Below are 14536 nucleotides of genomic sequence, written 5' to 3'. Positions count from 1 at the left end.
ACTGAACTGAACTGACAAACTACATTTTAAGGGTTTCCCTGAAAGCTCAGTTGGTAAAGAATCCACCTGCAATGCAGAAGACTCCAGTTCAATTCCTGGGTCAGGAAGATCCACTGGAGAAATGAGAGGCTACCCACTCCAGTATTCTTGGGCTTCCCTTGTGGCTCAACTGGTAAAGAATTCACCTGCAATGCAGGAGACCTGGGTTCTATCCCTGGGTTGGGAAGATCTCCTGGGGAAGGGAAAGGCTACCCACTTCAGCATTCCAGCCTGGAGAATTCCATGAACTGTATAGTCATCCATGGGGTTGCAAAGAGTCAGACATGACCGACTTTCACTTTCAGTTTTCACTTATCATTTTAAGGTAAAATGTGCAAGATGGAAAAGTATGAGGACTTAAGCTCATCTCCTCTCACAAAAGCACCAAAATTACAACTAACTGCTGAACAACCACCAACAAAAAAAAAAGAGTGTAACCTATCAAAAAAGATATTCTACATCCAAATAGGAAGAAGAAGCCACAATCAGATGGTAGGAGGGGTGCATTTACAACATAATCAAATCTCATAGCCACCAGGTGAGTGAGCCACAAACTGGAAAATAATTATATGACAGATTCTCCACCGAATGCTTCTGAAACTCAGGTCAAGCTCTGCACCTTGGGGGTCTGGCATCAGGAAGAGGAGCCCCCAGAGCACTTGGTTTTGAAGGGCAGGGGGCTTGATCATAGGAACTCCACAGGAACAAGGGAAGGGAAGTGAAGTGAAAGTCGCTCAGTCATGTCCAACTCTTTGCGACCTCATGAACTGTAGCCTGCCAGTCTCCCTTGTCCATGGAACTCTCCAAGCCAGAATACTGGAGTGGGTAGCCTTTCCCTCCTCCAGTGGATCTTCTTAACCCAGGGATTGAGCCCAGGTCTCCCACATTACAGGCAAGTTCTTTATTGTCTGAGCCACCAGGAAAGCCCAAGAACACTAGAGTGGGTAGGCTATTCCTTCTCCAGTGGGTCTTCCCAATCCAGGAATTGAACTGGTATCTCCTGCACTGTAGGCAGATTCTTTACCAGCTGAGCTCCCAGGGAAGTCTACTGGGGCCCAGGGAAAAAGCCATGACTTCACAGAAGCCAAAGCCAGGCCTACCTGCTTGTCTTATAGAGTCTCCTGGGGAGGCGGGGCAGCTGTGGCTCACTTCAGGGGAAAAGACATTGGCATCAGAAGTACCAGGGAGTACTCACTGGCGTGAGCTCTCCTAGAAGCTGCCATGTTGACACCAAGATCTGACCCCACCCAACAACCTGCAGGCTCCAGAGATGGGATGCCTCAAGTCAAACAACCCACAGGGCAGGAACACAGCCCTGCCCATTAGCAGATAGGCAGTCTAAAGTATTTCTGAGCCCACAACTGCCTCTATATACATTTTTTGGCATGGTCCTCCACACCAGAAGATCAAGAACTAGCTCCACCCACTAGTCAACAGGCACCAATCCCTCCCACCAGGAAGCCTGCACAAGCCTCTAGCTGAGTCTCACCCACCAGGGGGCAGACATCAAAAGGAAGAAGAAGGACAATCCCCCAGCCTGTGGAAGAGTGACCATAAATGCAGAAAGTTAGACAAAATGAGATAGCAGAGGAATATAGTCCAGGCAAAGGAACAAGATAAAATCCCAGAAGAACAACTAAGTGAAGTGGCCATAGGCAATCTGCCTGAAAAAAAGATGCACAGTAATGATAGTAAAGATGATCCAAGATTTTGGGAAAAGAATGGAGGCATGAAATGAGATGATGCAATAAATGTTTAACAGAGAGCTAGAAGATATACAGAACAGAGTTGAAGAATAATACAGTAAAAGAAATGAAAAGTATGCTAGAAGGAATCAACAGCAGAATAAACGAGGCAGAAAAGTAGATAAGTGAGCTAGAAGACAGAATGGTGATAAGTCACTGTTACGGGACAGATAAAAGAATGAAAAGATGTGAGAACAGCTTAAGAAACCTCTGGGACAACAATAAATGCACAAACATTCACATTGTAGGGGTCCCAGAAGGAGAGGGCTGAGAAAATATTTGAAAAGATAATAGCTGAAAACTTCCCTAACATAGGAAGGGAAATAGTTACTGAAGTCCAGAAAGCACAGAGTCCTAAACGGGATAAACCCAAGAAGGAACATGTCAAGACACACATTAATCAAATAGACAAAAGCTAAAGACAAAGAGAAACTATTAAAAGCAACAAGGGAAGAACAACAGATAACTTACAAGGAACCCTCATCAGTTGATCAGCTGATTTTTCAGCAGAAACTTTGCAGGCTAGAAGGGAGTGGCATAATATATTTAAACTGATAAAAGGGGAAACCTAGTACCAAAAATGCTCTACCCAGCAAGGCTTTTGTTCAGATTCTATGGAGAAATCAAAGGTTTTACAGACAAGTAAAAGCTAAAAGAATTCAGCACCACTCTCAGTCAGTCAGTCAGTTCAGTTGCTCAGCCGAGGCTGACTCTGCGACCCCATGGACAGCAGCACACCAGGCCTCCCTGTCCATCACCAATGCCTGGAGTTTACTCAGACTCCTGTCCCTTGAGTCAGTGATGCCATCCAATCATCTCATCCTATGTGGTCCCCTTCTCCTCCTGCCTTCAATCTTACCCAGCATCAGGGCCTTTTCAAATGAGTTAGTTCTTTGCATCAGGTGGCCAAAGTATTGGAGTTTCAGCTTCAACATCATTCCTTCCAATGAACACTCAGGACTGATCTCCTTTAGAGTGGACTGGTTGAATCTCTTTGCAATCCAGGGGACTCTCAAGAGTCTTCTCCAACACCACAGTTCAAAAGCATCAATTCTTCAGCTTTCTTTATCGTCCAACTCTCACATCCATGCATGACCACTGGAAAAACCATAGCCTTGACTAGAGGGACCTTTGTTGGCAAAGTAATGCCTCTGCTTTTTAATATGCTATCTAGGTTGCTCATAACTTATCTTCCAATGAGTAAGCATCATTTAATTTTATGGCTGCAACCACAATATGCAGCGATTTTGGAACCCCAAAAATAAAGTCTGCCACAGTTTCCACTGTTTCTCTATCTATTTGCCATGAAGTGATGGGACTGGATGCCATGATCTTTGTTTTCTGAATGTTGAGCTGAATGTTTTCCGAATGTTGAGTGAAAAAGTTGGCTTAAAACTCAACATTCAGCACCACTATACCAACTTCCAAGTGCTAAAGGAACTTCTCTAGGCAGAAAATTAAAAGGCCAGAGAAGAAAAAAGAAAGTATGAATGAGAAAGCTTACCAGTAAAAGCAAACATACAGTAAAGTTAGGAAAGCTTTCACACAAAAGTATGATAGCAAAACTAGCAATCATGAGGAGAGTAAAAATGCAAGATATTGGAAACGCACTGGAAATTATGAGACCAACAACTTACAATAGACTGCATATCAAAACCTCATGGTATCCACTAACCATAAATCTACAGCATATATTCACACAATAAAGAAAAAGGAATTCAAACTCAACATTAAAGATAGCCATCAAATAATGAGAAGAGAACCAAAGAGGAAGGGAAGAAGAAAAGATCTACCAAAAAAATACAAAGCAATTAACAGAATGTCAGTAAGAACATACATTTCCATAATTCCCTTAAATGTACACTAATTCAATGCTCTAACCAAAAGATATAGATTGCCTGGGTGAAAACAAAAACAAGACCCATATATATTATTGTCACTTGTCCATGGGTCCTCACACTCCATTTTGGAGGCACCACTGCTTGGATCAGGGTATTCCATTGGCATCTCCCCCAAGTACCCACCTACTGATACTCTGTCTCTATAAGACCTGTGAGTGTAATAAACTCACATCTCTCCTTACCTGAACCTCTCATATATCCCCTCTTAGAGCTTCACTCGTCCAACCATCCCATGGAAAAAATACAAAAAACTACCATGGTACTACTACTACATTAACCTAATTAATGTAGGTTCAACCAGGCAGTTGTACATGTATGATATATTTGATCTCATCTCACTGCCTCCTGTGACATATCACACAAACCTGAAGGGTACAGTGACCAATGGATCTGGAGCCTTTACTGTTCAGGGCCAAGCAAGCTCTTCTGCTCCCTTGAAAACCTAATGCTCTAGGAATAACTGTGTGACTGGAATCTTCACCCATGTATGTACTAAAGGCTGTGATCCATATTCTTATAGTTAGGCTGGGAATGAGACTGAGGCTTTTCCTGCTGGAAATCCCCTCCCAGGCCAGACAGGACTTACCTGAGCAGACTGTTCCAGCATCCTGATCATGGGAAAAGCCCTCAGGATGATAGTCTTTAACAGTAGGATAAGCACACTCCATGATAGCTGACTGTGTCCCACTGCAGTGAATATATTCAAGCCAAATGGGGCCAACTGCTGGTCCAAAGTAAGCTCCTTGGGGAGCATCAACAGCAGCTCCACACCCCAGCTGTCTGCACAGCACAGCTGCCTCTTCTAAGCTCCACTTGAAATCACACACTGTGCCCCATTCTCCTTGGTGTTTCACTTCCTCTCCCCTCACAGCGGTGACCTCCATCCTTCAGCCTCAGCTCCAGATCTGCAAGAGAGACACAGACAGAGATGCAGGACAGGTCTTAGGGCACCATGCGGTAGTGTACTGCCAAGGAACAAAAAATGAACACTCTAATCTCTGAAAAAAATTCCCTGTGTACAGCATTTGTTGACTTCTGTGGTATATATAGTCCCACTATGGCCAACTCTAAGCTCCCAAAGTGCCATCACTGAACATGGAGCAGGAAGAGAGGCACCAGGTGTTTCTCATAATCCTGTACAACCAGCTCCAGGGACACCACTGAGGACAGGACTTCAGAGACTCTGGATGCTGCCCTCCCTGTGGATGTGCCCAAGGCTACTAGGTCCCAGCTTCCCCGTCTCAGTTACAGCTCATGGCCTGGGATCCAGGGAGGAATTCTCCCTCTCCTTCCCTGTCCATAGGGAGCATCTCATCCAGCTTAGGAATAGAGGGCTGGGGTAACAGGCTCTAAAGTGTTCTGATTATTTCTACTGCTTGGTGTTCACATCCTTGTGTAATCCCCACACTCAAATATACCTAGTAAAATGCATCTAACAAGTGGAATTTGGCAAAAGTGATAAGATGTCACTTATGAGATTAGATTTCAGTTCAACAATCTACCAAAGTCTGAATGCTACTAACAACCAGGTAAGTACATGGGGATATCCTTTCTTGGTTGAACCTTCAGATGACTGCATCCTTGTGGGACATCATGACTCTGAGGACTCAGGTAAGCCATGTCAATTCTTGACCCACAGAAAGTATGAGATACTAGGTGTTTGCTGACTTAAGCTGCAGAATTCATCAGTAATTGGTTGCACAACAACACATAACTGATGCAGGGCTTCCCTCCAGAGTCAGAAGACAGAAGGTGAACAAGCTGGAGGTTTATACATGAGCCTTCACTGCTTGATCCAGGTGAGACTTCTTCCTGTGTGACCTGGTCTGCTGCCTGGTCCCACCTGGAACTGAAACCCAAACCACCTCTCTATCACATCAGGTCTCACCCAGTGTCCCAGGCTCCTGCCTGCCTGTCAGGAACTGAGAAGTGAGTTCTCTGAGACCTTGATCAGCTCCATTAGGTTTAAATTCAGGTCAGAAAATGAGAATCTTTCTTACAGTCTAACAAGACGTCATCCCTGGGGCACCCTTAAAATGGCTCAGATCTCTGACCCGCCCCATGTGCTCTCACTCTGGAAACCAAAGTGGTGCCATCACAGAGGGAACGTCTGGGGAAATGCAGAACCAGAGAAGATCCTGGTGTATAGTCAGATCATTTTAAAAATGCAGACTTGACCAAGAAGAAGACTCAATGAAATAAAACAAAGATCAGTTGAAATTATCCAATCAGAGGAGCAAAAAGAATGCAAAGGAATAAAGAAAACCTACAGGAATTATGGATGCCATTAGGAGAAACAAGGTATCCAAGAGGCCTGCTCAGTCGTGTCTGACTCTTTGCAACCCCCTGGACTGTAGCCGGCCAGGCGCCTCTGTCCATGGGATTCTCCAGGCAAGAATACAGGAGTGGGTTGCCATGCCCTTCTCCATGTGATCTTTCTGACCCAGGGATCGACCCATGTCTCTTAAATCTCCTGCATTGGCAGGTGGCTTCTTCACCACTACCACCACCTGGAAAGGCCAATGCTCAGGTTCTAATTTTACTTGTGCTACTTACTCAAATCTTGTCTGTCTTATTTAGGCAAGTGATTTAACTTTGCTTTGCCTCAGTTTCTTGATCTGTTTTTTGAGATAAATGTATCCTGCCTTGTAGGACTATTGTGCACTCAAATTCATATAGCTAACAACTACTGGAGGTGATGGAATTCCAGCTGAGCTATTTCAAATCCTAAAAGATGATGCTGTGAAAGTGCTGCATGCAATATGCCAGCAAATTTGGAAAACCCAGCAGTGGACACAGGACTGGGGAAGGTCAGTTTTCATTTCAATCCCAAAGAAAGGCAATGTCAAAGAGTATTCAAACTACCACACAGTTGCACTCATCTCACACACTAGCAAAGTAATACTCAAAATTCTCCAAGTCAGGCTTCAATAGTACATGAACCGTGAACTTCCAGAACTTCAAGCTGGATTTAGAAAAGGCAGAGAAACCAGAGACCAAATTGCCAAAATTCATTGGGTCTTTGAAAACGCAAGAGAGTTCCAGAAAAACATCTACTTTTGCTTTATTGACTACACCAAAGCTTTTGACTGTGTGGATCACAACAAACTGTGGGAAATTCTTAAGAGATGGGAACACCAGACCACCTTATCTGCCTCCTGAGAAATCTATATGCAGGTCAGGAAGCAACAGTTAGAACTGGACATGGAACAACAGACTGGTTCCAAATTGGGAAAGAAGTAAGTCAAGGCTGTTTACTGTCATCCTGCTTATTTAACCTATGTGCAGAGTACATCATGCAAAATGCCAGGCTGAATGGAGCACAAGCTGAAAACAAGGTTGCCTGGAGAAGTATCAATAACCTCAGATATACAGATGACACCACCCTTATGGCAGAAAGTGAAGAGGAACTGAAGAGCCTCTTGATGAAAGTGAAAGAGGAGAGTGAAAATGTTGGTTTAAAGCTCAACATTCAAAAAACTAAAACATGGCATCTGGGCCCATCACTTCATGGCAAATAGATGGGAAAACAATGAGAACAGTGGCTGATTTTATTTTGGGGGATTTGAAAATCACTGCAGAAGGTGGGTGCAGCCATGAAATTAAAAGTCACTTGCTCTTTGGAAGAAAAGCTATGACCAACCTAGACAGCATATTAAAAAGCAGAGACATTACTTTGCTGACAAAAGTCCATCTAGCCAAAGCTATGGTTTTCCCAGTAGTCATGTATGGATGTGAGAATTGGACCATAAAGAAAGCTGAGCACTGAAGAATTGATGCATTTGGACTGTGGTATTGGAGAAGACTCTTGAGAGTCCTTTGGACTGCAAGGAGATCAAAGCAGTCAATCCTAAATGAAAAAAAGTCCTGAATATTCATTGGAAGGACTGATACTGAAGCTCCAATACTTTGGCCACCTAATGGGAAGAACTGACTCATTTGAAAAGACCCTGATACTGGGACAGATTGAATGCAGGAGAAGAAGGGAAAGGGAGGATGAGATGGTTGGATGGCATCACCGACTCGATGGACATGAGTTTGAGCAAGTTCCAGGAGTTGATGATGGATAGGGAAGCCTGGCGTGCTGCAGTCCATGGGGTCACAAATAGGCAGACAAAACTGAGCGACTGAACTGATCTGGCGCAGTAGTCACAGTCCTAGTATACTGCTGCTGCTGCTAGTCGCTTCAGTCATGTCCGACTCTGCGACACCATAGACGGCAGCCCACAAGGCTCCTCTTTCCATGGGGATTTCCAGGCAAGAGTACTGGATTGGGTTCCATTGCCTTCTCCGACAGTCATAGTATAGAGAGCTCCAATATAAATATGCCAAAATGACAAACATCACAATTTAAAAAGCACAAATGTCATGAGCAAGCAGTGACGGAGGAAATGAAGCATTAAATTAGTGAATATATGCTAGTTTTTTACTATGAAACTGGATAAGATTTTAAAGCTTGGTGAAAAGCAAATATGGTGAGAGTAAGTGGAAACTAATATTCTCACACAATTCTATTGGAAATAAAACTCAGTGCAAATGTTACAAAAAGCACTTACTTTCTTTGTACCAAAAGCCTTAAGGATATTCACAGCCCGTGAAACAACAGTTCCACCCAGAGAACATCATTAAAGAAATAATCATGAATGGTCCTTACATTTAAATACAGAAAAGCTCAGAGCACCTTTTTTCATAATAGCAGAAGTGCTGAAAATTATTAAATGCCTGATGAAATAAAATTTACATTTTAGGGCAGGACAAGAAATATGGGAGGCTGGAAGATGGAAGCGAGGACCCAGGGAAAGGCAGGCAGATGCACAATAATCTCTGATCTGGTGACCTGCAGCGGCCGTGACCCCCAGCCCTGTGGGACCCTGTGTGCTTCACAGACCATCACACTCAGTCCCTGCTCAGGAGCCCCATTCCTCTCACACAGACAGGCTCCACACCCTCATACAGCCTCATGCCACAGACACCCTCACGTGCACCCTCACACACTACACACACACACACACACAGGGAGAGAGACACATACAGAGAGAGAGAGAGAGAGAGAGGGAGAGAGAGAAGCACGGAGCCTACAGGAGCATAGACAGGAAACACAGGGACCCAGGGGCAGTGCTCACACACCAGGCACGTGGAGCATGTGGGAACAGCCCAGAGTCCCACCTGAGCTCAGTCGCTGGACCTTCCACACACTGGGAGCCACTGGCACTCCTAGAAGCTCCCTGAGAAAAGGGAAACAATGGAAAGACTCAGGCTGACCCAGCTCGGTCCAGACCAAACCTCATTGCTCTGTAAAATCTGCCGCTATGACCAGTGGACCCCCCACAGGAGAGAGACCAGTATTCAGTCACTGTGGCTTCTTTTTGGTCAAAAACACTGAGGCTCGGCTCCAGAACTCCAGACACCTTTCCCTTCACCAAGGCATCAACTCCCTGCTGTGGACCCAGGACAGAGGGGCAGCTCTTACCTTGACCACCCACCACGGTGCCGAGGAGGAGGACACAGAGTCTCCGGAGTGAGAGGTGTTGGCTCAGAGCCATCCTGACCCCATGTCCTCAAGGTCACAGTCCCAGCTGCAGGATCAGCCTGTGAGGAGGCGTCAGGGTGCCGACCGGGGTCTATATAGACCATCCCCTACATTCTCCCTCCTGAGAGCCAATAGCAGAAACTTTCACCATTTCAGGCACTATCGGAGGCTGCATCTGCCACTTTCTGAAGCTCAGATACCAATGAGCTTCTGTATCTTCAACATCTCCTTATATGAGCAACACGGTCCTTTGACCTCCTGCTTCCGTGGTCCTTGAGAGCCGGGCTCCATGACAGAGGCTGGTGTAGAAAAGTTGCCTCAAAAAAGTATGAGTAATATTTTCTCCTCTGATCACCATGACCAATACCATAGACTGTTAGAACTGACAGGGTCAGAGGAGGGAATCTGTTGGCCCATGGAGAATATCTCTGGTGGAATCAAGCATTGATCTTCCTTGGGACTGAGCTCAGGGATGAAGAAGAGAACTACAAGAAGGCTAGAAATGCAAGAATATTTATCAGGCCAGCAGAAAGTGAGGACCAGGAGCACAGGAATTCATAGGTGAGCATGGAGGCAGTGAGGTGGGACCCATCAAGTGGAGGGATGAGTTTGCTGGTCCCTTCCCCCCTTCCCAGAAGGATCTGGAGCCTGGGTGCTGGAACACATGCATACATTCTCAGTTGTGTCGGACTCTTTGCAACCCCATAGACTGTAGCCTACCAGGCTCCTCTACCCACAGGATTTCCCAGGCAAGAATACTGGAGTGGCTTGCCATTTCCTTCTCTGGGGGATCTTTCTGACTCAGGGATTAAACCCGCGTCTCCTGTGTCTTCTGCATTGGCAGGTAGGTTCTTTACTGCTGAGCCACCTGGGAAGCCCTATAAGTGATTTTCCAGCCACACTAAATCCCTTCCCCTATATTGCATTTCAGTTTATGTGAAATATCCCTTTCAGCTAGTCACCATATAATGCTTCAAGAGAGAAAGGGATTGCTGTTATAGGAAACAAAGAGAAAGTAGGAGTCATCTTTCAACTCCAGCCTGCCAAAATAGGATTTGGGGATCTCTAGAATAAAACATGTAGTTTAGAAAGACAGTTTTCCTAAACTTCACAGTTTCCCCCTTTGCATATTGACAATTTGGTTTGATAAGATTCGTTATATTATAAGCCATTACTAAAGAAGATGCAAAATATAATTCAAGGGAACTGCCCCAGACAGAAGGATAAACAGAAAGTATTCTGCTACATGGTAGCTGCAGGCAAGGGGTCAAAGAAGAGGCCTGTGAAGCAGAAAAGAGAAGGGGTTCGTGCTGCCTGAAACTATCAGTGACCCCACCTCCTTCATTCTACATTTAAGAGGAAAAGTGGTGACAAGAATGGAAGCCCGGGTGGATGAGGGGACAGATCAAAGCAGAAGGGGCTAAGGTTCAGTGTGGCCATTGCTGCCTTGTTCTGTTTCCACTGATCAGAAGAAGCTCCCAGATGGTAACCAGAAAGTAGTCCTGGGGTGAAAAGAGACTGAGAAGGACAGTAAGGGGATATAAGATAGTGATAAACTCAAGGTCACTAACATGCTACCCCAAGTGCCTCATGCCCCCTCAGGCTAAAGATTCCCATGATGCACCCCTGTGGTCCACACAAGCCCACACTGAGGCCCCCTCACCCTGAGTCTCATCATTTCAGCAGAGATGGGAGAAGGACACATCTGTGACACACACACTTCAGAGTCCCCACCAGAGCTCAGAGATGGATGGCTCCATGCACCCCCACCACACACACCTGAAGGTCTCAGTGAAGCCAACACTGAGGGCAGCTGTGGGCCAATCCCCAGCACTGTCACATTTTCCACCAGATGGGCCCCTCATCCTGGTCAGCAGACATAGCTTCTCTGTCCTGTCATGCCCGCCCTTCCTATTTGAGACTCAGGTAAATGAAAAGGGAGAAAAGTCAATTGAACACATTTTTTTCTCTCTCTCTCTATTAAATGTGCTGATATTTTATTTTACAACAGTCACTTTCTTGTTCTGTGTTCCTCTCACTTTCAAGCCCCCATCTGTACATGAACTCCATCTCCTTCTGGATGCTTGACACAGTAGTGATAATAACTGATTAGAAATGTCAGAACCAGAATATAAACTCAGGGCCTGGAGTAGGACCAGGATCTGCTCTGTCACTTAGAGTCGATGCTCTACTCCCCCTGGGGCCCAGAGTCATCATTCCTTACCCAGTTATGGACTCCACAGCATCACCAGAATCCATGAGATAGACACCTAGAAATACAGGACATGCTTCCTGGGGTCCACTCATCCCTCCCACGGGATGACCCAGCGATACGTTTAGTGAACCAGGTACATACAGTCTTACCTCAGGATTGAGATCTCACAGATAACACACTGTTAGGTGCTCCAGACTCTGTCATAGGGAGGGGTAGGCTGGAAATGAGGTGCTAACACAGGGCTATTATAGGGTCCCCAGCACCCGCTACCCCAGAGCTGGGAGGGCAGCATCAACATGGACCCACTCACCCTCTGATGAAAGTATATCTTCTCTGACACATAAGAAAATCTCAGTGTCCAATCTCATTCAAGATTTGAAGAAGGAAAGCTTTAGGGAGGACACCAACCAACTTTGTCCACAATGAACTTGAGAGAGTGCAGTGCAGGGGTCAGGAGAACAGACTTGGGAGCCAGTTTGCCCTGTCGTGACTCAGAGTTCAGCCACATGCCATGTGTGTGACCTTGTACTGGGTCCTTACACTCTCTGTGTAGGGGCTTAGTCTGTAAAAGCAGTTATCTTTGTGCCTAGATGACAGAGTTTTGGTTAGAATTAAATGAGTTGGATTAGTAAGAGAAATAACCACTAGTTAATAGTAGTACATAGTAGTGATAGAGAAGCAATATTAGGGCCCCTCTCTCCATCCCATCCCAGGAATCACAGAACCCTAGAATAGGAATTAAATTCTGTTACCTGGAGCCTTGACTGGAGCTATCAAAACTCTCCCAGAGTTTTGACATGCTGTGATGGTGATTGGTGCCAGAGTTGTGAGTCTTCCACACATCACTCCTTCTCTCTGTCCCCCATTCTACTGCTCATGAACTTTGACCCTACCAACTGTGAACCTCAAGAATTAAGTTGTTTACTTGCTAATATTACTTTATAAATGGACTTGGTAAAAGTTCTGTGTCTAATTCACCCCCTTATTCCCAAAGCCTGCTAATAAAAAATCCTAAATGATGTCTCTTGTATACCTGAATGAGTGAATGTCAGTCAGGTATTTTATACAAAACACTTCAATCAAAATAAATCTTTTGAGAAATAATTTAACTTGTCGTGAGGACTTAAGAGCACAATGCAGGTTGTGTCAATTGTTGTAATGATATTCCAATATGATTAAATGATATAAGCTATGTATGGTTCACTGCAACACTTTGCTGCAAGGAATGCAGTAAATTACAATACCAGAAACAAGGCTAGCCCCATTCCAAGAGCAGTGCTGAGAGAGCCACTTCTAAACATGTATAAAAATGCTGCAAGTGTCTTTATATATCTGAAGATAAAGACAATAAACCACAGCTCCCTGACAGGTGAAGGCCATGAAGCCTCCTGTTCTTGTCTTAATCAGATATGGCCAAGTGGTCAGGATGTTTATGTATTTATCATTTGGCACATTTTCGATTCAAACCACACATAACTGTAACAGGAAGAAATTTTGTTATAAAAATTTTATTTTAACAGCTTCCATATTGAATTAGAAGTGCAGAAGCAAAGAGCAGGAAGAATCCTGTTCTTTAACTTAGACTGACTGTTTCCTTGGTCTTATGGTAAAGCAATACAATTTGTAGCATTATTATTCCCAAATCACCATGAGAAAATAGAGGTTTCAGAGGTTTAATAACCTCTTTGCCAGGAAAGTTAGTAATTAAACCTGCTTGCCTGAGGAACATTTCCTCAGGACTAATTGGACAGAGTGACTAAAATACAAAATATTTTTAAATTAAAAGAGCAGTACACAATTTTAAAGGAAATAATTAATTGAGTTGTTACACCAAAGCATTGGAGACCCACCTCACCATCTGTGTTCCTTGCATGGATGGATGGAACCAGGGTTCGTAAAGTCTCCTTTACCAAAGACCACCTCATCACAAGGGCATGGAGGAAAGAGCAAGGTCATGAGCTGGCTGAGGTCCAGCCCATCATCTCTGTTCAGCCCTTTACAGTCTATAAGCAGCAATATTGAACAAGAGTATGGCTCTGAATTGGCCTCATTCATTCCTCCATAGTGCAGCATCAGATACCCAGAGACCAGAGATGATCAAAGCTACTAAATCAAAGACAAGCAGATTCTAAGTGGAGAGCAAGCAGACCAAGGACCCTTCCCCACTGCTGTTGGAAAGGAAGAAGCCCTCCCACCCCAGACACCGTCTGTGGGAGGAGAGACAAGAAGATGCCTCCTTAAATACAGGAAAACCAGTCTCAGCAGGGAGCTTGAACTAGAAATGACAAGAGAGTTATTACAATGAACCCGAGCTAAGTTGAGGGACAAATTTTAAATGGGAGAGTCTGTGTTAATGTTATGGAACTTTCAGTCCACACAAACACCGCTTGCCAGTGCACAAGATGAAATCAGTTATAATAACAGAGAATATTACATTTATGTATATTTGAATTCTAGAGGACACATTTTTAAGCCTATTACAAAAAGAAAATTCATAAATCTTCTCTTGTTTTTAAATGCATAAAGTCGTCACCTCTGTAAATTCTTTCTAATTCCTCCAGCTAAATCTTACTGCTTTATCTATTTAATCTATAAAAACTTTCTTACATATACTATATTGCCTTGAAGTGTGGGCTTCTGGAGAGCAAGTATTATGTCTTATTCTTCAATGTCTCCTTAAGGTCAAGTAAAGACACATAGAAAGAGCTTAACAAACGTTGGATAACTAAAGAAATGAATGCATGGACAAATGCTGAAAATCACCCTGCAGTTAGTGATACTGAGTGGAGAAGGGAGGTGGGTTACAGGCGAGACACAAATCTGACTAATCCCACTCGGCACAGACTGAGGTGGAGTCAGGAGTCAGAGACACACCAGCCAAAGGATCCAAATACAAAATGCCTTCAAATCCCACTTGGAGAGGGTAGGATCACGTTCAATTTCTTCACAAAGCTGTACCTTAGAAGCTTCTCCAAGATGAGAAAAAACTGACAGCACTGTCTCAAGAGTTCTACTGAAGGATGTGATAGACAGTAATGATAGTCAAATAAATAGCTGTATTTCCAGTCCTCAGTGACTCATTCTGGGCAATGAAACGTGGGTGGTG

General features: G+C 44.3%; 1 protein-coding gene across 1 annotated transcript in view; it reads right to left on the bottom strand.

Annotated features, from left to right (window-relative positions):
- The window catches only part of LOC133043048 (uncharacterized), a 128274-nt gene extending 119046 nt beyond the window's left edge, over positions 1–9228 (bottom strand). Inside the window, 3 exon segments of the mRNA XM_061123937.1 lie at positions 4272–4543; positions 4545–4590; positions 9156–9228. Of these exon segments, the coding sequence (XP_060979920.1) occupies positions 4272–4543; positions 4545–4590; positions 9156–9228 (391 nt within the window).
- Between the last annotated feature and the right edge of the window lie 5308 nt (positions 9229–14536).

Source organism: Dama dama, chromosome 22 (genome assembly GCF_033118175.1).
Source record: "Dama dama isolate Ldn47 chromosome 22, ASM3311817v1, whole genome shotgun sequence".
NCBI lineage: Eukaryota > Metazoa > Chordata > Mammalia > Artiodactyla > Cervidae > Dama > Dama dama.
Note: the sequence above shows the minus strand (reverse complement) of the source record. Positions and strands in the feature narration are given on the sequence as shown.